Source organism: Dermacentor silvarum, chromosome 5 (genome assembly GCF_013339745.2).
Source record: "Dermacentor silvarum isolate Dsil-2018 chromosome 5, BIME_Dsil_1.4, whole genome shotgun sequence".
Taxonomy (NCBI): domain Eukaryota; kingdom Metazoa; phylum Arthropoda; class Arachnida; order Ixodida; family Ixodidae; genus Dermacentor; species Dermacentor silvarum.
This window is the reverse complement of record NC_051158.1, coordinates 132,903,010-132,927,376: the sequence shown is the minus strand read 5'-3', so window position 1 is coordinate 132,927,376 and position 24,367 is coordinate 132,903,010. Positions and strand designations below refer to the sequence as shown.

At 47.3% G+C, this 24,367-nt stretch overlaps 1 protein-coding gene across 1 annotated transcript; it reads right to left on the bottom strand.

Moving 5' to 3' along the window:
- Window positions 1-1,726: 1,726 nt before the first annotated feature.
- On the bottom strand, window positions 1,727-12,284 carry LOC119452592 (uncharacterized protein K02A2.6-like). The gene is made up of 2 exons (XM_037714639.2): window positions 12,088-12,284; window positions 1,727-2,723 (listed from the first exon to the last, which is right to left on the bottom strand). Exons 1-2 carry the CDS (start codon window positions 12,093-12,095, stop codon window positions 1,937-1,939), a joined length of 795 nt encoding a protein of 264 aa, XP_037570567.2. The 5' UTR covers window positions 12,096-12,284; the 3' UTR covers window positions 1,727-1,936.
- Window positions 12,285-24,367: the final 12,083 nt, after the last annotated feature.

Sequence of the window (24,367 nt, the reverse complement as noted above, 5' to 3'; positions counted from 1 at the left end):
GTCTAGAAGTAGCTGTAGAAGCCGTTCGTCACTCTTGAGCTCATCGGCGTAGCTATCACCCGAGAAGCGAGCGATTTTCAACACGGTTGCCCGTGTCTCCGCCGACAGTTCTTCGTAGGTGATAAACAATACGGTTGGCTCGTTCCTGACGCCATATCGAGCAATCAAATGGTCGAAGTAGCTACCATGACCAAGATCACCGGCGAGAAAGCAATTCTTGAAGTCCTCGAACTTTCCATCCTCAAAGTTGTAGTGTTTTATGCTTCTGATCATGTGGAATGACGATACGCACACATCCCATGGATTGCGAGCCACGTATATGTACTTGGCATCCTTGATAAATGTTTGTGCTCGTGGTGGATGATGAGTCACCAAGAGCCGCAGTGGCAGGTTAGGCTGTCAGTTACTCAGCTCGACAAATGACATAAAGCGTACATTGTCTGTGAATTCTTTGTGTGTATCGATTGGCCCACCCTTCTTTAAAATAAGCTGCATGATATAAACAACCCAGTGGGTGCCACTCTTTGGGTAAGAGAAGAGGACAAGGTCACCTCTTTGTGTCTTGAAACGCAGTGATTCTCTGTATACATGTGGATCGTATAGTGGGCACACGGCTGTGCCGTCAATGATTTGAACGTAGGGCTTTCTTCGTTTTATATTGTTACGTGTGGAAAGACACACGCGAAAGAGGCTATTTACAATATATTTACACAGGAACCAAACCGCCAGGCCGACATCTTGCTCGCGTCAAATACCCAGACACACTTCATCCATGCAGATGCTAAAGAATTTGCTCAACGTGCCCAAAAGCCAGACAGCTTGCACGTGTATGCATTCGCCATCAGCAAGGCCAGGGCGCAGTGCGGTACAATTGTCAGAAGAAATTCGTCGCCTACACACCCGGCGAGAGAGGGTGGGTTTGGATACCCATTAGGCGTAGGGTGATTTTCTGAAAAACTACTGAGGCGATATTTCGGCCCGTGCACAGTTATCCGACGACTGAACGACGTGAATTACGAAGTCGTGCCCGATGGTGAAACTTGTTCGCGGTGCCACAAGCACACACCCGAAGTGGTGCATGTGGTGCGCATGAAGCCGTACTTTTCCAAGTGACTCATCACGTTTTAGTGTCTCGTACACCCCTACGCTTACGTTGCGCATCGGGACGATGCTTGCCTTGGGAGGGAGGCAAATGCTGCGTCTGTAGTGCGGCAAAGACGACGACGTAGCAAGACATATCGGCAGTAAAGAAAAATATAGAGAGCAAGAAGAATTAGCAGTGACGAGCGCACGGTATTAAATACCCATCCGTTCTTGCTACTGCCTCTGCTGACAAGTGCGTTTCCTTTGTCCCTCGAGTCTCCGACGTCGAGACATGAAATGGGCCCTCTGGATATGTGCAACTGCATATCTGCGACTTTTAAATAACAGAAAATTATTTAAATTTATCCGTTGATGGGCGCACCCTTAAGAAAATATGAGAACAGTTTCACATGAAGGTCTCATGACTTATGACATTACAGCCAAATGAGTCTCTGCTGTGTTTATTCTGATGTATTCGTATTGTCATTCTAAAACGTATTGGCCACCGTCGTTCTGATGCATACGTGACGAGTGTTTTTCTTGTGAGCATGAAATGTCTTCCTAATGCGCGCTCCAAAGCAGTTTTTATGTGACCGTGTCATGTCTTCCTAATGAGCCTCTACTGAGTTTATGTCGTGTTTTCGTTGGGGGGAAAACCGCAGACGAAGGAAAAGGCGTAAGCACAACCAAACGTGGTTTATTCCATGACGTCTCGTCGCGGAATGAAGCCCGGTGGTCGCATGACTGGGTTGATATAACAAGCGATCGCGATAGTCGCGCCGCCGCTATCACTCTAGCGGCGATGATAACACAACACTCCTCCCCTTTTGTTTTAGAGGGTGCACTTGTATCCTTATACAATAGTTAAAGAACGGGCTTCGTATCGCTCGGGTGGACGGCGTTGTCTTGACGGGTAGCGCCTTTGCGGAGCTGATGTCTCTGATGGAGAAGCGGGCGCTGGAGGGACAGACTCCACGGGCACCGGCTCTTCTAACGTTGGCTGGTCACCAGTGTGGCTTTGAGGGAAGGCCAGGAACCCCTCCGTGAAGTCTGAGTCGGATGCCCTTGGTGTCACCGTAGGGCCTGCGCCAGCCAGCAGCTGGTCGAGATGTCGACGCCAGATGAACTTGCCTCGCGGGGTGGTTACCATGACTTTGTAAGAGACTGGTCCAGTCCTCCTCAGAACGGTTCCACGAACCCACTTCGTCGGGCCTCTGTAATTGTGAACTAGAACACTGTCATTAACACAAAAACAGTCTCTGTTGCTCCTCCGCTGCTGCATTTGGGTGAACTGACTGTGCAACACCTTCCCCTCCACTGTAGGCTTCATTGCATCTAGCCTGGTGCGCAATCTTCTACCCATCAACAGGTTAGCTGGAGCTTCTCCAGTCGTAGGGTGAGGCGTATTTCGGTACGCCAATAAGAAGTTGTGAAGTGTTTCTTCGACAGACTCAGCGGGAGGCGACTTGCGTAGAGCAGACTTCAACGTTTGCACGAAACGCTCTGCCAGACCATTTGTGCTTGGGTGATAAGGGGCGCTCACGACATGTCTGGCCCCGACGTCCCGCATAAACGCCTTGAACTCTTCGGACACCAGTTGTGGTCCATTGTCGGACACCACTGTCTCCGGCACTCCGAATCTGCAGAAAAGTTCACGCAAGCAGGCAACAGTAAGCTCGGACGTTGTGCTTCGCATAACGAACACTTCCGGCCACTTCGAGTGCGCATCAACAACCACTAAAAATATAGTTCCTCGGAAAGGTCCCGCGAAGTCCAAGTGAATTCGCCTCCATGGTGCGGTCGGCCATGCCCAGGGATGCAGTGGTGCCTTAAATGGATCATTCCGTTGTTCCTGGCAGGCTTGACAGCTTCGTACCTTTGTCTCTAAGTCTGCATCAATTGACGGCCACCAAACATAGCTGCGAGCCAGCTCCTTGCTCCGGACAATGCCGGGATGACCTAGGTGCAGTTCGTCGAGCATGGATTCCCTAAGAGGGGACGGAATAACAACCCTCAGGCCATACATGAGGCACCCTTGATGCACGCTTATCTGCAAACGTCTGTCGAAAAATGGTTTTAAGCTCGCATCTCGCAAGTACAATGGCCTGCCTATGGTTGTAAGCTGGACCACTTTACTGAGCACCGGATCACGTGCTGTAGCGAGCGCAATCTGTTTGGCGGACACAGGCATAGAGTCCAGACGCAAGGCATAAAACGATTCCTCGCCTTCGGACGTGCCGTCTTCAGGATCCTGGATCGGGAACCTTGAAAAAAAATCTGCTTCTGCATTGTCACTGGACTTTTTGTACACAAGCGAGTACTTGTAAGCGGACAACGTGACCGCCCATCGCTGTAAGCGTGCTGCTGCAATTGGTGGAATGCCTGTTTTTTGCCCCAGAATTGTTTGTAATGGCTTGTGATCCGTAATCAACGTGAAACATCTTCCACAGATGTAGAAATGAAACTTTTTTACGGCAAAGATAATGGCCAGCGCTTCTTTTTCTAGCTGACTGTACTTTTTTTCGGCGTCAGTTAATGGCGCGACGCATAAAACACAGGCCGAGAGCTTCCATCCTCAGTTACATGAGACAGTACTGCGCCCACACCGTACTGGGAAGCGTCACATGCCACTTGCAAAGGTTTATCTGGGTCGTAGTGCGTCAGGATCGAGGATGACGCCAACGCATTCTTGATTTCCTCGAACGCCCCTTGACACGATTCATCCCAGAGCCATGGCTGGTCGCGACGCAGCAGTTTGTGAAGTGGGCTCGCCAGAGTAGACAATCGAGGAACAAACTTCCCGTAGTAATTTACGATACCCAGAAACGATTGTAGTTGCTGCTTGCCTGTGGGTGCGGACTAGAGCACTGTACGGGCTCGGGCTTACCCGAAAGCCCGGGCCCGGCCCGGCCCGTTGGCCGGGCAGGCCGGGTAGAGGAGTTTTTTCACGGGCTCGGGTCGGGCTCGGGCACGGCGTGTGCTTTTTGACCCGGGCACCGGCCGGGCTCGGGTTTTTTGACGCGGGCCCGGGCTTTCTGCGAGTTATTCTCGGGCTTCTCAACTCTGAAAAACATGTATTTTTCGGTCTCGGGCCGGGTTCGGGCCGGTTTCGAGTCGGGCTCGGGCCGGGCTCGGGCTTAAGGTAAAGGGGTGGTGGGCCGGGCCGGGCGGGTAACGTAGATTATTTCCGGGCCCGGGCCGGGCCAGGGTCTCGCCATAAAAGTTTTGATCGGGCTCGGGCGGGCCGCCCAATGTGAAAACGGGCCCGGGCCGGGCCCGGGCCGCAAAAATCGGCCCGTGCAGTGCTCTAGTGCGGACGCTTTCATCAGTGCTTCTATCTTGTCTGGCGTTGTGCTGACACCTGCTGCACTGATAACATGACCCAGATACTGTAATTCCGTTTGGAAAAACGAACACTTTTCTTTCTTTACTCGAACCCCGCGCTCCGTCAACCGCTTCAGAACCGCTTCGAGGTTCGCAAAATGCTCGTCTGACGTCTTGCCGGTGATGAGAACGTCATCCAATGATGATGATTGTGGTTTATTGGCGCAAGGGCCAGATGTGGCCAAAGAGCGCCAAGACGATGGTAATGACTTGTTTCTGGTGTATGAATAGTCAATTACATGAACATTCGATGTGGCATGGCTGTAAAGGGGCCTAAAAACAGTCGCTGTAAAGAGCGTAAAATCTACACGTAATAAGATTATGGCAATGACTAATGATGTGTACTATAGACATGAATATACATTGCAAAAGAATGATATGACTTACAAACATATTACAGATGCAGGAATTGGCCAGAAGCACAAGTACCTAAACAGAGCCCTTGAGATACAAGAGCTTGTAGGCATGTGCTATAAAAAAAACAATCACAGCAACATCCTCTTGAGAGAGGATGTGCTACGAACTTACTGGGCTAATAACATGTAGCACAACATCTTTCAAGTATGCGAGGACTGCTTTGGTGTTAAAGAGCGGTTCTTTACCAAGAAACATGGCGGGATGCAGAGGAACACAAGAGCGATATGCTAGAGGAAAGTGTTTCTTTCTTTCTCTTTCGGCTTCCCGACACTCCAGGAGGACGTGGAGGACGGTGAGCCTGTCGCCACATCTACCACAGGTTGGAGGATCATCACCATTCAATAGAAAATTGTGGGTGCCGTAGGTGTGTCCTATTCTGAGACGACAGAATAGGACATCAGTTCGTCGTGTTTTTGTTACGGAGGGCCAGTAACCTAACTGTGGCTTAATCAAATGAAGCTTATTACTTGTTTCGGCGTCCCACAAGCGTTGCCAGTGGCTTCGCAGTTTCTTTCGCAAGAAAGGTTTCAAATCTGTTGCAGGAACAGCAGCTGTAGGGTTAATAGCGGGTGTTGTGACTGATGTGGCCATTTGGTCGGCAAGAACATTGCCCTCGATGCCTCGATGCCCAGGCACCCAGCATATAATGACATGTTGGTTAGTTGCGTATGCTCTACAAAGAACAGAATAGAGCTCAATGAGAATAGGGTTTTTCTGTTTACAGGGTGACTTCAAGGCTTTTACGACGCTTTGAGAGTCTGTAAATATAATAGTTTTTTGAAGTTTTGATTTCTTTATATGCTTTACAGCTGACAATATTGCGTAGGCCTCAGCCGTAAAGATACTTGTTTCTTGGTGAAGCACGCCGGATTCCGAGAAGGACGGGCCGACGGCTGCATAGGATACTCCGGCATGTGATTTAGAAGCGTCTGTGTAAAATTCTGTGCACGGGTACTTGGACTGTAATTCTAGGAAATGCATTCGGATTTCAACCTCTGAAGCGTGCTTTGTAACCTCTACAAAGGACATATCACATGCTACCACCTGCCACTCCCAAGGTGGTAACAGCTTGGCTGAAGGCATTAAGCGATGTTCGTGGAGTGGGATATCCATTTCTTCGCTAAGCTCCCTGACACGCAGTGAGAAAGGCTGTCTTATAGACGGACGATTACCAAAAAGTGTAGCACACGTCATATCGTTAACGGTATTAAAACATGGATGCTGATGATTAGAGCGGACTTTAAGGAAATATGTGAGGCTGGTGTATGTTCTCTGCAGATGGAGTGACCACTCATTTGATTCGACGTATAAACTTTCAATGGGACTTGTTCTGAAAGCGCCAGTGGCCAGGCGGATACCTTGATGGTGGACGGGATCCAGCATCTTCAGCGCACTAGGGGCGGCAGAGTGATATACCGCGCTACCGTAGTCCAGTCGTGATGAAATGAGACTCTTGTAAAGATTCATTAAACACTTCCTGTCACTACCCCAGGATGTGTGAGATAAAACTTTTAGTAAGTTCATTGTTTTTAGACATTTCACCTTGAGATATTTTATATGTGGAATGAAAGTAAGTTTACAATCAAGTATGATGCCTAGGAACTTGTGCTCTTTGTTGACAGGTATTCGTTGTCCATACATTTCGATAGTGGGATCTGCAACAAGCCCTTTCTTCCTGGTGAAAAGAACACAAGAGCTTTTGTCGGGGTTCACCTTGAATCCGTTTTCGTCTGCCCACTTGGACACTTTGTTCAAGCCCTGTTGTACTTGTCTCTCACAGACTGTGAGGTTGCAGGATTTGAAACCTATTTGTATGTCGTCTACGTAGACAGAATAAAAAATAGCTGGCGGTAGTGAGGCGCGAAGCGTGTTCATCTTCACGATAAACAGTGTGCAGCTGAGCACACCTCCTTGGGGTACACCAGTTTCCTGTATAAATGGACGCGACAGTGCATTGCCTATTTTAACCCGGAATGTGCGGTTGTGTAGGTAGCTTTCAATAATAATTAACATATTACCGCGGATGCCCATTGCCGACAGATCGCGTAGGATTCCGTAACGCCAGGTCGTATCGTACGCCTTTTCCATATCGAGAAACACGGATAGGAAGTATTGTTTATGTATGAAGGCATCACGAATGTTTGCTTCGATGCGCACGAGATGGTCCGTTGTAGACCGTCCTTCTCTGAAGCCGCACTGATATGGATCAAGTATTTTGTTTGACTCAAGGAAGTGTAAAAGGCGACGATTGATCATTTTTTCAAAGAGTTTGCAGATACAACTTGTGAGGGCTATTGGGCGGTAACTTGTTACTAATTTGGGGTCTTTACCTTGTTTCAGAATCGGAACGACAAGGGATTCTTTCCATGCAGTAGGTAGGTACCCGGCAGCCCATATAGCATTGAAAAGTGCGAGTAACGTTATTTGGGTATCACTGTGAATGTGTTTGATCATGTCGTACATGATCCTGTCGGGTCCAGGTGCAGAGCTCCGACATGCAGACAAGGAGGCTCTCAATTCGGCGATGTTAAAAGGCATGTTATAGGGTTCGTTCTGTCTGCATTTGCGGTCAATAGCCTTGCGTTCTGCGATTTGTTTGTGCTTAAGGAATGCCTCGGAATAATTATTTGAACTAGACACGCGCTCGAAGTGTTCGCCAAGAGCGTCAGCTTGGTCTTCCAAGCTGTTCGCTTCGTCGTTCACTAGCGGCAACGGATGGATTTCTTTTCCCTTTAGCCTCATTAGCCTGTCCCATACTTTTGCCTCTTGAGTATACGAGTTGATACCCGAGAGAAACCTTTCCCAGCTTGCCCTCTTAGCCTGTCTTCGCGTCCTTCTTCCCTGGGATTTAACATGTTTAAATTCTATGAGGTTTTCAGCTGTAGGACATTCACGTAGTTTGCCCCAAGCTTGATTTTGTCTCCTTCGTGCCTGTCTACAATCGTTATTCCACCAGGGGACCCGTCTTTTAAATGAAGTGCCACATGTTTGAGGGATGAACTTCTCAGCGGCGTCAATGATAAAAGCAGTAAAATATGATACGGCATGATCTATAGTAAAATTATTTATAAAATCTCGTGATAAGTACGTGGATTCCCTAAAGCATTCCCAGTCAGCTGAGGCCAGTTTCCAGCGAGGGACATGGGGAAGAGAGTCATGTTCAGTTACTAAGTTTAGGGTTACTGGGAAATGATCACTTCCGAATGGGTTTTTAATTACATGCCATTCTAAGTCAGGGAAAAGTGAGGCAGAGCCAATTGACAGGTCTATTGATGAATATGAACTATGATGGATATTGTAATATGTTGGTTCCTTCTTATTGAAGAGGCACGCACCGGAGTTAACAAGGAAGTTTTCAATGAGTCGACCTCTCGCGTCGCATCGCGAATCTCCCCAAAGGGTATGATGAGCATTAAAATCACCAGTGATAATGTATGGTTCTGGGAGCTGGTCGATGAGGCTGTAAAATTCCGTTTTAGTGAGGTGATGGTTGGGTGGTATGTAAATGGAGCAGATCGTTATAAGCTTGTTGAATAAAATTGCTCGCACAGATACAGCCTCGAGAGGCGTGTGAAGGGCAAACTGTTGGCAAGCAACAGACTTATTTACAACTATGGCTACACCTCCGGACAAGGCAGAAGCGTTGTCACGATCTTTACGGAAAATGGCATATTGCTTGAGAAAGTTGGACTGCGTAGGTTTTAAGTGTGTTTCTTGGACACACAGCACCTTCGGATTAAATTTATGTATGAGTTCTGTGATGTCGTCGAGGTTACGAAGTAGTCCTCTGACGTTCCACTGTAGTATCTGTGTGGCCATGTTGCAAACGAAGTTTGTGCTGTGTGTCTCGTGTAAAAACACTAACTTAACTTACAGAGCCCTTGTCGGGCCCTGTGATGCGGGCTTTTTCTTTTTTGGAGCGGTCGAGAGATTCTCGCCGCTCCTTTGGCGCTGGCTGCGCCGTCTGGCTGGAAAATGTGTCCATCGGCTCTTGCGGAGCGCTGGACACCCGCTCTTGAGAGCGGTTTGTTCGCAGTGAAGGCCTCGTCTCGAGAGACAAGACCTTGGAGGCCACCAGCCCAGAGGTGGATGGCCCCTTCTGCTGGGGTGGCGGAGCAGCGCTAGCTGCAGTCGCCGAGGGGGCAGATGGCTTCACCGCCGGCTCACTACGCATGGGCCGGACAGCAGCCGGAAGCCGCTGCGACGCTGCCCCCTGACGCGTCACATCGGCAAAGCTGGTTTTAGACAGGTAGGTAACCCGCCTTCGTGCCTCTTTGAAAGTTATGTTTTCTTTTACCTTAATTGTCACTATTTCCTTTTCTTTTTTCCAAGATGGGCACGACCGCGAGTATGCGGCGTGCTCCCCATCACAGTTAACACAATGTAGAGAACCTTCACAAGACTCGGAGGAGTGTTCGTGAGCACTGCATTTCGCACAGGTTTGGCGGCCTCGGCAGTTCTGCGAACTATGGCCGAACCGCTGGCATTTGAAACATCGAAGGGGATTTGGCACGTATGGCCTAACACGAAGCTTGATGTACCCGGCCTCGATGGACTCGGGCAGGACACTTGAGTTGAAAGTAAGTATCAGGTGTTTGGTCAGGAGTTCTTTGCCATCTCGCCTCATTTTAATCCGTTTAACATTGATGACATTCTGATCACTGAAACCCTCAAGGAGTTCAGCCTCACTCAGCTGCAACAGGTCATCATCTGAGACAACGCCACGGGTGGTATTCATAGTACGGTGTGGGGTTACTGTTAATTGGGCATCTCCAAATGACACTAGATTGGGCAGTTTCTCGTATTGTTTTAGATCACGGAGTTCCAAGAGGAGATCCCCGCTTGCCATCCTGGATGCTTTGTAGCCTGTTCCAAAAATATCAGTCAAAGACTTTGAGACAAGGAAAGGTGAAATTGTACGTACTGATGTGTCTGACTTTTCAGAGTGAATTACATGAAATCGGGGGAAATTCGGTGTTTGGCGTCCAAAAAACTGGAACACATCTTCGGTGCGCCCTCTTTTCAGACGGCGATCAGGGAGTGGCGGGAATTGTTCAGCCATAGGTATAGAATTTTTCGGCAGCGACGCCAGCCACCCACCATGGAGCCCAACGAGGGGACGCTGCAGGACCTGGAAAAGACAGGTCCTACAAAACGCCAGCTGTACGCCACTACTATAACCAAATATGTACAGCCAAGGTTGGTTGCACCACACAAGGTTAACCCTCGCTGCCTGGAAAGTCGGAAGTAAATAGAAGAGAGGAGAAGACAGGAAAGATTGAAAGTGAGAGAGAAAGACGAAGATTGAAGAGAAGGATAGGAAAAGGCAACTACCGATTTCCCCCGGGTGGGCCAGTCCGGGGGTGCCGTCTACGTGAAGCCGAGGCCAAAGGGGTGTGTTGCCTCCGCCGGGGGGCCGTAAAGGTCCAAACACCCGGAATTGGCTCAACCCCCAGGATCCCCTTTTCCCCGGACACGGCTAAGCCGCGCACGGTTAGACGCGGGAGGGGCCAACCCTCGTGTGCTCGGGTCCGTGGTGTCGCAACACACCAAACGCCTGCTGACGCAGACGCCCCTGCGGGAAACGTCATCCAAATAACAGGTGACGCCTTTCAGGTCTTTCAACATTGTGTCCATAATTCTTTGGAAAATGGAAGGTGCCGAACAAACCCCGAACGGCAGCCTGTTTACGGAAAAAAAAAGGCCTTTATGAGTATTTAGCGTCAAGTACTTTCTTGACGACTCCGACATTACAACCTGCTGATAGGCTCGATTTTGGTCAATCTTAGAAAATTCTTGGCCCCCTGCGAGCGCTGTTAACAACTCGTCGATTCTCGGAAGTGGATACCGGTCAGTTTCAAGACAAGGGTTTAGGGTGGTCTTATAATCGCCGCATAGTCGTATGCCACCGTCCTTCTTTACTACTGGCACAACCGGTGTGGCGTAGTCACTTGTCACGACTGGTGAAATTACTCCCATGTCTTCCAACTTCTTAAGCTCAGCCTCGACTGCCGGTTGCAATGCAAATGGCACACTTCTTGCTTTCATAAATTTTGGCACGCTGCCTTCTTTCAGGGACAATTCCGCTCTTTCTTCTGTAATTGTCCCCAGTTCGTCTTGAAACAAACTCTGGTGCCTGTCTAGAAGAGTGCGCAGCCTGGAACATGTGGAATCGTCCCACCTGGGAATAGCATTGAGCTGGAACATACGGCTCCAGTCGAGTCGGATGGCTTGCAACCATTGTCGACCTAGAAGAGGGGGACCTTTTTCTCTCGTGATGTAAAAAGGCAGCTGGGCCCTCTGCTCTCCGTATTGCATGGCAACGTGAGCAACTCCGACAGGCTGGATGATGGCTCCATCGAACGTCCGCAGCTTCAGCGTCGTGGGCATGAACTTCATTGAGGGAAACATTTGACGAAACTGATCCAAAGACATTACGGACACAGTAGCCCCAGTATCCAGCTCCATTTCCAAGGGTACGTCTTGTACGTGCATTGAAATTTTAATCGGCTCCAGACCAGGCGAAACAATTCCCTTCAAGCTAACAGAAACTTCAACGAGACTTAACACCTTCATCGCGTTTCGACGCGCTCCCTTCGTCGTTTTCTGCTTGTTAGCTTGGCACACTCATTGAATGTGCCCCTTCTTATTACATTTGAAACAGATGGCCGCAATGTGCGGGCACATGTTACTTGCATGCTTCGCAGACCCGCCGCGGTAGCAATTTCCTTGAGTCATATCAGTTTCCCCAACTGCTCAGACTTTGTGAACGTCTGATACGCTTGATTCCGAAGCGTGCACTTCTGCCACGCTCTTTTTCGCCGCTTCCATGGCTAGCGCTCGTTCTACGGCTTTCTGGAAGGTTAGCTTGTTGTCCTCCGTGAATAACACATGCTGTATATCTTCTCGGCACAGACCGCAGACAAAACGGTCCCGCAGTGACTGATCGAGGGCGGATTCAAATTCGCATGTCTGTGCCAATTTCCGCAACTGCGCAACATATTCCGAGATTGATTCAGTCTCAAGTTGCACTCTTCTGTGAAATTTTGCGCGTTCTCTAATTACCGACGGCTTCGGTGACAAATGGTCACCAAGAAGTTTCTTTAAAAACTCGAAGCCTTTAGCTGACGGCAATTCCGGCGCGGTCAACGACTTGAGAAGACTGTACGTCTTTGGGCCTATGAGACTCAAAAAAGCATGTACCTTGTCATCCTCGGGGATACGGTTGACCTGAAGAAACGAGGACAAGCGTTCCTCGTACGACGGCCAGTCGCTTGCGGACTCGTCAAATGGCTCGATGTGTCCCAGTCGACCCACGATTTGCGTCACTGCACCCGTCGCTGCCGGATCTTCCATTGTCATGTCAGCTTGCCGCAGAATTGGTCAGAATCCCATCTTCGTCGCCAATGTCGTGTTTTCTTCGGGGGGGGGGGGGGGAACCGCAGACGAAGGAAAAGGCGTAAGCACAACCAAACGTGGTTTATTCCATGAAGTCTCGTCGCGGAATGCAGCCCGGTGGCCACATGACTGGGTTGATATAACAAGCGATCGCGATAGTCGCGCCGCCGCTATCGCTCTAGCGGCGGTGATAACACAACAGTTTACACATTAGATTGCTGGGATTCATAAAATTCCTAAAAGAAAATGAGCCACCACGTGTGGTGAGTTTTCTGATGTGTTTCGATGTTCTGATATGTATTTGGTGCTTGATATACATATATAAAGCGAAGGTGCAGCACTTTATTCAACATCCAGCATGTTAGTGGGCCCGCACATATGCTGCACATTAGACATTTCTCAACGAAAAAAAAAAGTTGATAAAAACGTTTATTGAGCATATACCACTCTTCTGTAAAGAGAGAAGGAGGTTAAATGAAAGGAACACATAGTATCTGTCTGGTTACGAATGTGGTATTTTCCTTCCATTTAACCTCCCTGCTTGTCATTGAGGAGAGGCTGTTTTTCAGGTAGAGGGTCGTCGTCTTGAAGTGAGTGCACGTGTATCTGCGTGGTTAAAGGACAGAACATTCACAAAACATGGCAATGAACCACAGGAATGCACAATATCACTTGCTACAGAATGATTTGGACATAGCTAGTTGTGCGAAACGTTTATGCGATGTCGGTTCCCATTTAGTCGTTGAGGAACCACTCTGTAGCCATTGGGTGTAGCAGTAGCTACAGTATGCGCAAATTTCTCTTGGCTGTACAAATATGCAACATGGATCAGCTTTGATGTGTACGTGTTGTGAACTATTTGGGCTGTATTGGTTTCCACTCGGCAAAGAGCAGCAGTGTCTGTGGATTGCTAGCGGGAATTGCAAAATCTTCTCACTATCTGATCACTTGGCGTGGAAACAAGCATAGGAGCGCTGGTGTACGGACTACCCAATGCAACCCCGAGACATTTAAGTGCAAGCCGTTATAGAATATTTGCATGGGCTACCGGCATAGTTCTGGTGCATTTCAAGTCCACTATGTCCTGCCTATGTTGGCCTTCTGCATTATGGCATATATCCCAGCCAAAAAGTCCACCAGGCCGTGTTTGATGTGCTTGGTGTACCCGACTTGGTGTTTACAGAGAGCCCAGTCTGGTGTCTTTAGTGCACCTGCTGTGGTATCCTTGGTGTGTTCACGTGTGTTTGGTGTGCTCACCTGGCGCTGTCTGTATTCTGGCATGATGTTTTCTTGGGACCATGCTGTTGCCTACTCGTGTGTTTGCAAAATCCTAGCATGCATCAAAATCTATATATTAAGAATGCGTGTATCACATTGCCCCAGTGTTATGCTACAGTATACATGTTTCATATGGTAGCCCATTAGTTTGTTTGTTTGTAAATGGCAAGTTGCTGTGCAATATGGGAGGCAAAAGAGCAGTGCAAATATTTGTTTATTTTGGGATTTTAAATGAATATTGATTTTGATATGAAAATATGAACGTAACATAACTTAAGTGCACCAAATTTCCTTGCATACACACTACTGCCCAAGCAGCCAAGTAATTTGTGAAGGGAAAATGCTGAGTTTGAACTGCATAGCTTTTTCTTTCTGGCTAAATGCCATCTCAGCCCGATGCCACGAGGCTATCATTACATAAACTATGAATTCAAAAGCTGAAATACACTAGCATGCTTTACGAGAAGCCAGAGGAGTATTACGATGATGACCGGAAGTGACATAAATGGTAACAATGTTCCGGCTGAAAATATTTCGAGTTTATGAACATTGACTTACAATGGACTGAGAAAGCTGGTGCATGTCCATGATTAACTCCTGAGTGCAAGACATCAAACCACAGAAGGCCGACCACTGAACACAAAAGCTATCAACTTTATCTTGATGGAAGTATTACAGAAAATATTTACACTGTATGTGCACTTGTATTGTACAAAAATTCTTTCAGAGGGAGGGCACAAGCTGCAATGCAAATGCATAAAAGCAAGATAAACAATACTTGCGCAAAAAAATGGAATAAATAAACACGGAGTGATTGCTATTCCATGTCATTTAGAGAGTATTCCTCTTTGTCATGCAATCATAATGAGAGCTGGCTGACACATCGCATTCTTTTATGCGCTATTCCTCAGTCATTTTGTTGGTTGCCTTAGGTGAACAAAACAGATGAACAATCTAAATCCGGCGCGCAGCTCCAGTCGTGTCAATCCATGGTCAAGTGGGACGAACATACTGGTCCCTTGAGTGAGTTATGGTGCTCTGCCAGGCACACGTTGAGGCACCGGCTAGCCTTCCCCATACACATCAGACCAAATATCATCATCATCAGCCTATCTCTATGTCCACTGCATAACGAAGGCCTCTCCCTGCGATCTCCAATTACCCCTGTCTTCCGCTAGAGTATTCCAACTTGCGCCTGCGAATTTCCTAATTTCATCATCTCACCTGGTTTTCTGCCGCCCTCGACGGCGCTTCCCTTCTCTTGGTATCCATTCTGTAACCCTAATGGTCCACCGTTTATCCATCCTACGCATCACATGGCCTGCCCAGCTCCATTTCTTCCGCCTAATGTCAACTAGAATACCGGCTATCCCCGTTTGTTCTCTGATCCACGCCGCTCTCTTCCTGTCTCTTAACGTTACTCCAAAGATGTTTCGTTCCATCGCTCTTTGTGCGGTCCTTAACTTGTTCTAGAGCTTCTTTGTTAACCTCCAAGTTTCTGCCCCATATGTTATCACCGGTAGAATGCAATGATTGTGCACTTTCCTTTTCAACGACAGTGGTAAGCTCCCAGTCAGGATTTGACAATGCCGGCCGCATGCACTGCAACCCAATTTTATTCTTCTGTAAATTTCTTTCTCATGATTAGGGTCCCCTGTGAGTAATTGACCTAGATAAACTTACTCCTTTACAGACTCTAGAGGCTGACTGGCGATCCTGATTTCTTGTTCCCTTGCCAGGCTATTGAACATTACCTTTGTCTTCTGCATATTTATCTTCAACCCAATTCTTACACTTTCTCGATTAAGGTCTTCAATCATCTGTTGTAATTCGTCTCCATTGTTGCTGAATAGGACAATGTCATCTGCAAACCGAAGGTTGCTGAGATATTCGCCGTCGATCCTAACTCCGAAGCCTTCCCAGTCTAAGAGTTTGAATACTTCTTCTAAGCATGCAGTGAATAGCATTGGAGAGATTGTGTCTCCTTGCCGGAACACTTTCTTGATAGGTAACTTTATACTTTTCTTGTGGAGAACCAAGGTAGCTGTGGAATCCTTGTAGATGTTTGCCAAGATATTGACGTATGCCTCCTGTACTCCTTAATTATGCAATGCCTCTATGACTGCTGGTATCTCTACTGAATCGAATGCATTTTTATAATCTATGAAAGCCATATAGAGAGGTTGATTGTACTCCGCAGATTTCTCGATTACCTGATTGATGACATGGCTATGATCCATCGTAGAATATCCCTTCCTGAAGCCAGCCTGTTCTCTTGGTTGGCTGAAGTCAAGTGTTGTCCTGATTCTATTGGAAATTATCTTGGTGAATATTTTATATACTACTGAAAGCAAGCTAATAGGTCTGTAATTCTTCAATTCTTTAACGTCTTCCTTCTTATGGATAAGTATAATGTTGGCGTTCTTCCAGCTCTCTGGTACACTTGTAGTTGTGAGGCATTGCGTATAAAGGGCCGCAAGCTTTTCAAGCATGATATGTCCTCCATCTTTGATTAAATCTACTGTTATTCCATCTTCTCCAGCCGCTTTTCCCCTGGTCATGTATTTCGAGGCCCTTCTAACTTCATCGCTACTTATAGAAGGAGATTCTGTATCCGGTATTTCGAGTGAAAGTATTTCGAGTGAAAGTAGCTTGGCTGTTTTGGGAACTGTACAAGTCAGTATAGAATTGACCAAATATGCACATGATCAAAGGAATAGACCACACAACCTCTAACCGATACAAGACAAATTTGGTGATATCTTGAACTGAGCAAGCCTCCGTTGCCTGGGTGTCTTTCTCAATTGGCTTGTGGACTGCTATGCACTTGTATAACCAGAAAAAAATAAAGCAGACAGGATATACACGACAGTCTGTAAGTGAATTGTGAAAGCAAACAGGCAAGCGAGGCTTGCTTGGTTAAAGATACTACTAAATTTCTCCAGTGTGTGTCAGAGGCAGTGTATTGTACTCCTTTCACATGTGGTCAAATGCACATTGTGCAGACTTGCCGATGCCTAAATATGTGCTTAGGATATCAACAATATTTCACTCAAAAGACCACTATGCTCATCCGTCTTGGCCGTGCATTGCAGCAATAGGACTTCTGGCCAGATTACGATTGTCACCTCTTTTTCACCTACGGTGGAAAATTGACACGTGAAATCAGTGAGGCATACCGCATAAATAACAAGACATGTGTGAGCCCGCCTCATTAGTAATGGTATCCCTTTTCTCCCGGTGTAAATTTTGTCCTGAAATGTTGCATGAACAGATCGGCAAGCTCAAAAGGACGATACAAATTTCACCTAGTTGGCATGGCTGGTTCTCAGAAAATGCACAAGTACAGTGATCGATATCCTTTGGCATACTGAAACAATATTTGGTGCAAGCTAGCTTCGACATTGCTGCCATAATTCAGCTGTCATAAGGCTACACCTTCACATTTCATTTCAAGAAATTCAAGCTCATCATATGTGTATTTGCCAGTGGCGGTTATTCTGAGAACAAGACGAAAATTATTGTAAATAGCAATGTTAAACCAAGGTAAGCAGGTTGCACGCGTAGACCTGTGACACATTTGGCACACTGCAGTTCGAATTCTAACATGCACAAAAACTGCAGTGTAGCATAAGCAGAGAAAAAAATACAGAAATAAAAGCATAAGGGACAGTTTCAAAACAATAAAACCAAAATAAGAAGTGTAATATACTGTGTGCAATGCAAAAATAAAATTGAACTTGCAGCCAAGCGATTGAAGCGAGAAAGAAATGGTAAACTTCAGGACATGTTAGGTTTAGTTTTATATAGAACTCGATAATGTGTGCATAATGTTATGAATACAAATAAGCAGCAAGTTGAATAAAGTTGCATAAATATTTAGGCTATTTAGTAAGCTGAATTGAGTAATATGTCGATAAGCTTATACACTAATCATACCGAGATCGTACTTGCCGGTACACGTACACTTCATACATACCTGATATGACATCCAGATTACACGCCTTGCTGCTGTAGCCATGGCCCCGGGATCCCTGCATTTCCCTGCCATTATGTGGACGGTGCTGTGGGTCATGGTCTCACCACAGCAAAATGAGTTCTGTGTTAAATTATAGCATTGATTGGCACAATAAAACTGTCATATTGTCAACACATGCAAGGCGCGCAAAAAAAACAGTCACGAAAACATGTCTTCACTAGTGCAGGGTGGCAACAGAGCACATGGTCGAGTTATTGAACGACGTCATGATAATAGGGACCCCTTCATCAAAGTAAAAGTTTGAACACGCACACAGCAGTAGCAGCGTCACATACAAGAAATGTTTGTTTACATACAAGAGTTTGCTTTCATAACTTAGTTTAAACAACTTTCCCCTGTCATGTTTAGTTACGTCAAAGTTATGGCAACATCCCTCGTGTTGAAAAGAAAGGTGTACTAGTAGCAAGCTGTGACTGCTTACATTTTCGTTTTCTCCTCAAACTGCTCGGAAACCGAAAACCTGGTAAGCAGAGATTTTTTACAACGTCGAAGAGTTTATAAGCGAAGAAACATAATTGCAGTAAGAATCGGTGAACAGCCAGATGAGTGGTTATTCTGCAACTTCAGCAGAAAAGCGGGAGCTCACACACACGTGAACACGTACGTTTCCGAACATAAGCTTTCTCATTGGAAGAAAACGCTTATCAGGATATTCAATTTCGCATCAACGCAATAAACTTGCGTAACTAAATTCTGACAAACAACGCGCAGCATGCACAAACAAAGGTTTCGCTGTAGTCGTAGAAGTTCTATTTCATACGTTCGCAAGGCACGCTATGCACACACGAGGAGCACGCACAACACGCGTATAGTTGGCAAGCACGACCGCTTAACTTTTCAATGGTACGATGCTCTACAACTTGCTGACGCTGCGCCGACGACGTTACCCCCAGCATACATGCCGCTGCGTAGTGGACGAGGTGAGGCACGCTAACAATACGCATTATGTCTTTTCGACGTCCACCCAACTTTCCACAACAACCAGAGACAAAGGCTACGGCATGAAATTCGTTGGTCCACATTTGCCTGGCGCGCCACGCATACGGCGAGTTTGCAGCGAGACACAAGGTATCTTCTGGCACTTTTGTGCTTGCTAACTACGTCCCATTTCATTACAGCAAACACAAAAACACACGAGCCAGCAAACGCATCGTAGCAGCTGTACAAAGCACGTTGAAGACGGAGGAAAAACAACAGCGCCACCTGCATACTTCTAAGGTTATTACGGCCTCCGCGATGACTACAATATCAACCAGTAAACTCATGTTTTTCGCCGTGTTGCGCCCAACTACGTATAGTCGTCGGGAGAGGAAACAAACCACCGAACATTTGTATATTTTACGCTCTAGTTTATCGTAGAAAAAACATTCTATGACTTATTTTCAATTTTGAATCGCTTCTGCCGTCTGCAGTCAGAAAAAGCGTGGACTTCGTGATCAGGTGATGTTATTCTTTCAAAACCTTCGTCGTGGCGTGATTTGAATGATTTTGACTACCTGCGCCATCACTTCGTTTTAGATAACTTCCTGCTGTTGTTAACATGAACTCTAGGCTCAGAAATTGTCGAGACGATCTCTGCAGTGTGCCTCGATTATGGTTGTCGCATAAACCCCTGAATTGGTTTTGAATCCACATGTTTGCAAACTATATACGACTGCGATTTGCCTGTAAAGTGTGCTCGAAATGACAGAATGATAGAAATGAGGGCTGATAGAAAGGATAGAAATCAGGGCTTATCTGTTCAAGTAGCCCCTCCACGCACCCCCCCCCCCCGCCAGGCAAAAAAACAAAATTCAGAGCCCTTCCACTATGTGAAGATGGAAGACCAGCGAAGCTATTGGTTTTGTTTCATTATATTTAAAATTGATCTAATTTGGTGGTTATGTTAAATGTTTGGCAAAACACAACACATAACTTCGTTACATAGCCGCGCACGGTATTCCGTATGTGCGACTGAAAGCGTGTTTAGGTGACTAGATTCACATCACCTTGTATCAATGGCCACAGCACGATGGGCCGCTGCGCGTATCGGCTTCTTGTCGCTTTCGCATCCATTCGCGCTGTTTAGTGCGCCGTCGCTCGTCGAAGGCGCGCTCTTCCTCTTCGGAGTGAGCAACACGGTCCTTAACCATACCGAGCCCAAGGGGCATCTGATAACGTCGTTAAGGAAATGGCTATGTCACGAGAGAATGAGACACAGCTACTGGTTGGTAAGACTATTGCGTTTTATCACTGACGTTTCGACACGCATCGTCATAGACTAGCGTTTGGGCAACAGCATTCATCGTTCCGGCGCATTGTGTTGTCTCTCTGGGTCCCACGTGTGACAAGGGTAGTTCAAGGGCACGTTTCAGCTCCCCGAGCCCACAGGGGTATGCGCCATTGAGCTTGGACCCTTTCTGCACTGTCGCCAGGATCTGCCCACATGACATGCGCATGTGCCATTGCGCTTGGACCCTTTCTGCACAATCACCAGGATCGGCCCACTTGCTTTTGTCAACATCTCGGAGACATTTTTTTTTTCTAGATCCTAACCATGGGCAGCTTCACTGTAAAACATAAAAAAAGAAGAAAAAGAAAAAAATTACGAGTTGGCGTCATACACATTTTTATGTCATGTGTACGACATTAGCAATACCAAAAAAAAGCTGTGCACTCCTCTCATCAGAAATTTTAAGATGCATTGCCATTTGAGTCTCTGATGTACTTGTGCTGCTAAACAACATCAGACGATGCATTTCTGATGCCGGTCTGATGACATATTAGGAATGAATAACGTCGTAATCAGAAACTCACTGTTCATTTTCACAAGGGCAGTTCAACTGGCGTCATAGATATTCAAAAAATTTGTCTGAATTTAGATAGACACCACGTGGGTAGTTTGCTGCGGTGGCGCTAGATGGCGCACCGTGCCCATTGGCAAGCGTGAAGGAGCATTTCTTCTTCATACTCGCCTAATGCGTGACGTGTTTCAGCGGTTGCGTTACGCAGTGTCTATACATTGCTGAAATGCTAATCGCTGTCACGTCAACATTAATTCTACCAGATTTCCTTTCTTTTTCAGTCTGTGCAGCTCAATACCACCATCGAATTTTTGTAAAATAATCAGTTTATGCTCTACTGGCGCCCTATAGCGTAGCACTATGCCAATGTGTTTTTATTGCAATCTCCTGACATCAAATTTGCGTAACCGCCGACGCAAGCATCGGGCGGTGTGATCCGTAGCGTTGATTGAATAGCCAAATCAAACGCTTTCCTCGTTTATAGGTGGTCACCTTTCTTCGCTTGAGTGCAGGGAAAATAGATTACCGGATGAAGAGGGTGGTGCCGGCGTCTCCGATTGGTCGGCTTCCCGTTACAATTGTGGCCACTGCTGGTAGGATCGAGTAGTATTTTCGGTGTTATCCATACAGAAAGGCAATGTAAACTTCTATGGCAATTATATATCAGAAGGCCTTTTTCCTGAATGTTGCACCATCTGACACATATGTAATCACAACTCTGAACCCTCATAACGCTTGTCCCTTGTCTACCCTTTCTTTCGTGCCATGTCTGCTTTTTTTTTTGGGGGGGGAGGTTCTTAAATCAAGTTTCATATGCAACAACTAGGCTTCTAAATGCCCTTTTATTGTTGTTTGTTTGTGTGGTTTCATCTTTAGCACTGCAAACAGCTTAAGATCTGCAAAACTAATGACAACTGGAAAGTTCGTGTGGTAACCTGATGAAATGGCACACACATTTCACATAAACTTTAGTTTATAGTCACTGCATTATCTGTTTCTTCTTTTGTGTTTGTCTTCAGTGCTGTTTCATCATGTTAATTACCACACCGAACCATCAGCTGTTCCTACTTATGTATACATTCTAAACTGTTTGCAGTGTAGAAGTTATGTGTGAGAATCCTGCTACCAGTTGCTTGACGGAAGTGCAGTAGGTGTTTGCAATTAACATACACTTTGTGATAGTGATTGTAACTAGACCTAAGAAATGCAAGCCCAAGTGGCTATTGCATTCACTCTAACCATATCGTCATTATCTCCCATGCCAATGCACACAGGAAAATTCTCATGGTTCTGGTGTCTGTTTTCATAACCATATACTCACCTCAGATAAGGCTCAACTGTAACAGCAATTTTACACTTTACATTATAGGTGTGCTAAAGGGGACTACGAAGTTAGGCTGCACATTAAACATTTTAACACCTGGATCCAGGATCGTCATTGATATAGTTCATAAATGGTTCTTTGAATGCCAAGAACTGATGCCGCTAATTGCTTCAGTGTAATGAATTCCAGACTATGGAAATATGGAAAACCGAAACATGTACTGCGGAAGAGCACAACTGTCGCTCCTTTGGCAGACGCCACGAGTGATGTGAATGCTTGCGCCTCACACGTGGCACGACCAACAATGTAGCGCTCTTATCGAGCCACGATCTCGCTGAAACTTTATGCTGTGACCTGGCATGGTCTCCTTGATCGGACGCAGCTGGTATTTTGATCGTACCTGTAGAAGCGCGCTGATCGGCTCACTCACGGTCAAGATTTCTGCGATGCACTCAAAGTCATGCAGCCCAGACATCGTAAACAAAAACAAAAAAAAAAAACGCAACGCTCGACACGAAACGTAACACGAAACGCAACGCTCGACAGCTCACCGGTACAGCAGGAGACCACAACGAAGTGGCAGCAAGCACGCGGCCACGCCAACAAGCAAAGCTGTGAGAATAAAGGGGCAACGGCAGATAATTTTTATAGTTCGACTGAGTTCGGCGCAGCGCGATTTACGCGGCTACGCCCTCCCGACTGAAAAGCGACCGGAAGTGACGCTACGACGCTTTACCGTTGCCTAGACAACCCGGCGCGCGGCAGGGTGGGAAGGCGGAAGCTGCTACGTCACCTCATTGACTCTTGCTACAAAAGATGCGTTGTCTCTTTTTTGTCTGTGTCCGCGTCTCGCGCTCTGGAGAATAATTTTAAACGTGTGATTGGTTTTATGTGCGGTCTAATCAGAGACGTGGTCCGTGCGTTGTGTATTAATCGTGCCCCACCTCAACTCAAAGCCTTGGCACGCGCTGGAAGATGGATCCACGGAGGCGGATACGAGCAGTTGCAACGTGCCCGCTGTCGGCGGTCGGTATACTACTGTCAGTATGGAAAGTTTCAGGCAAGTGTCCGTTCATTTGGTGTTTCTTTTTTTTATTACGTGTTATTGTTGGCTGTAGAAGTATCTAACTGTGATCCGATAGCATATTTCACTAATGTAAGCGCAAAAGCAGTTGCACGCAGTACTACGGCAAGATGGCTACCTCGATTGCCCCCGTGTGACTAACGTTTCTGTGGCCACGTCGGGCGTGGTGCGCCTGCATAATCGCCGTTTTGTTTCTGAGCGCTTGAACTATCGGAAATGTGGTGTTCTTGCGAGTTCAGCGCGGCTTATAACATGGTCGTTCGTTTTGTGTCGAGTAGAAAAAGATGTTACGACTGGCTTCGCCTTTCGAAAGTACCGGCGCAATATTGGCTCTCCCTCGCGCGCCCGCTGTTGGGGCTCGCGTTGATGTCCGGTTCCATCCTACCGCGATCCGCCAGTTGTTGGTGCGCCGGTTACTACAACCTCGACCGGCATCTCTTCTAGGTAGCGTAGCGCTGCCGGCAGGCTGTAGGCGTCCGGTAGATCATGGCGACCAGGCAGGGCGAGACGATTTTAAGTGCGAAACTTGCACGGTTTATTTCATGTTGAAGGATTGCAAAGAAGAGAATGTATGAATGAGAAAAAATACATGGCGGGGCCGGTTAAATAGGCCCTCTAACAATGAGGCGGGATTTCGCTCAAGTCACGTGACAGGCAAGTCCAGTCAGGGGGGGTGCGGGAGCAGCTCCCTCTCGCCTAGGTGACGTTTCCCAGGCTTGTCTCCGCTGGTGGCAACCCGAGCCTCCCGAAGAACGTCATTCGCGGAAGATGGGCTGCCCCCTCTCCCCTAGGCGACGTTTCCCGGGCTTGCCTCCGCTGGCGGCAACCCGAGGCTCCTGAAGACGTTATTCGTGGAAGGCGGGCCTATTCGCCCCCCCTACGCACATGCACACAAAGGGATCAGCCACTCGGGTGTCCCAGTCCCCGCACCTGTACACAAAGGGATCAGACACTACTGGGTTCCAGATGCTCCGCAAGAACGTTTCGTAGAATGCGGGCTTGGTCTCCTCTCCGCACCTGCACACAACGGGATCAGCAACTACTGCGTCCCGCCCGCGACAAGAAAGCCGATGGGGAGACATCCTCCGTTAATCCCTTTGAACGGGCTGTCATACGTCAACCGTAACAGCATCTCCGGCGGGGGAAGAAGATCCCGACGCGTAGGGGCCAGCAGCCACTGGGCGAGGGATCGGCGTTTCAGCAGCAGAATTTCCCTCCGTGGTGACGAACCCTTGGTTCGTAGCTTGCAGATTACCTGGAGTCGTTCATCAGTTCTCGGGGCGCTCTTGTAGGCCTTCTCTCCCTGGTCCGGACCGGTGAAACAGGGCTTGCAAACAGGTCTCGCAACTTTTCGTCTCCTGTTTGGGCTCGCAATCACTCCAGAACAGTGCCGGACCCACAACCACAAACAAACGAGCACAAGGCCACTCTCCCCCAAGACACACCAGGCTTTACAAAAAAAGAAAACTGCTACTGCTTTCCCATTCCTTCGAGCGTCCTCCCCCTTGAACACTAAAAACAGCCATTTCCCGAAAGCGTTATGACGTGATTACTAAATCCGCTAACGATCAACTACA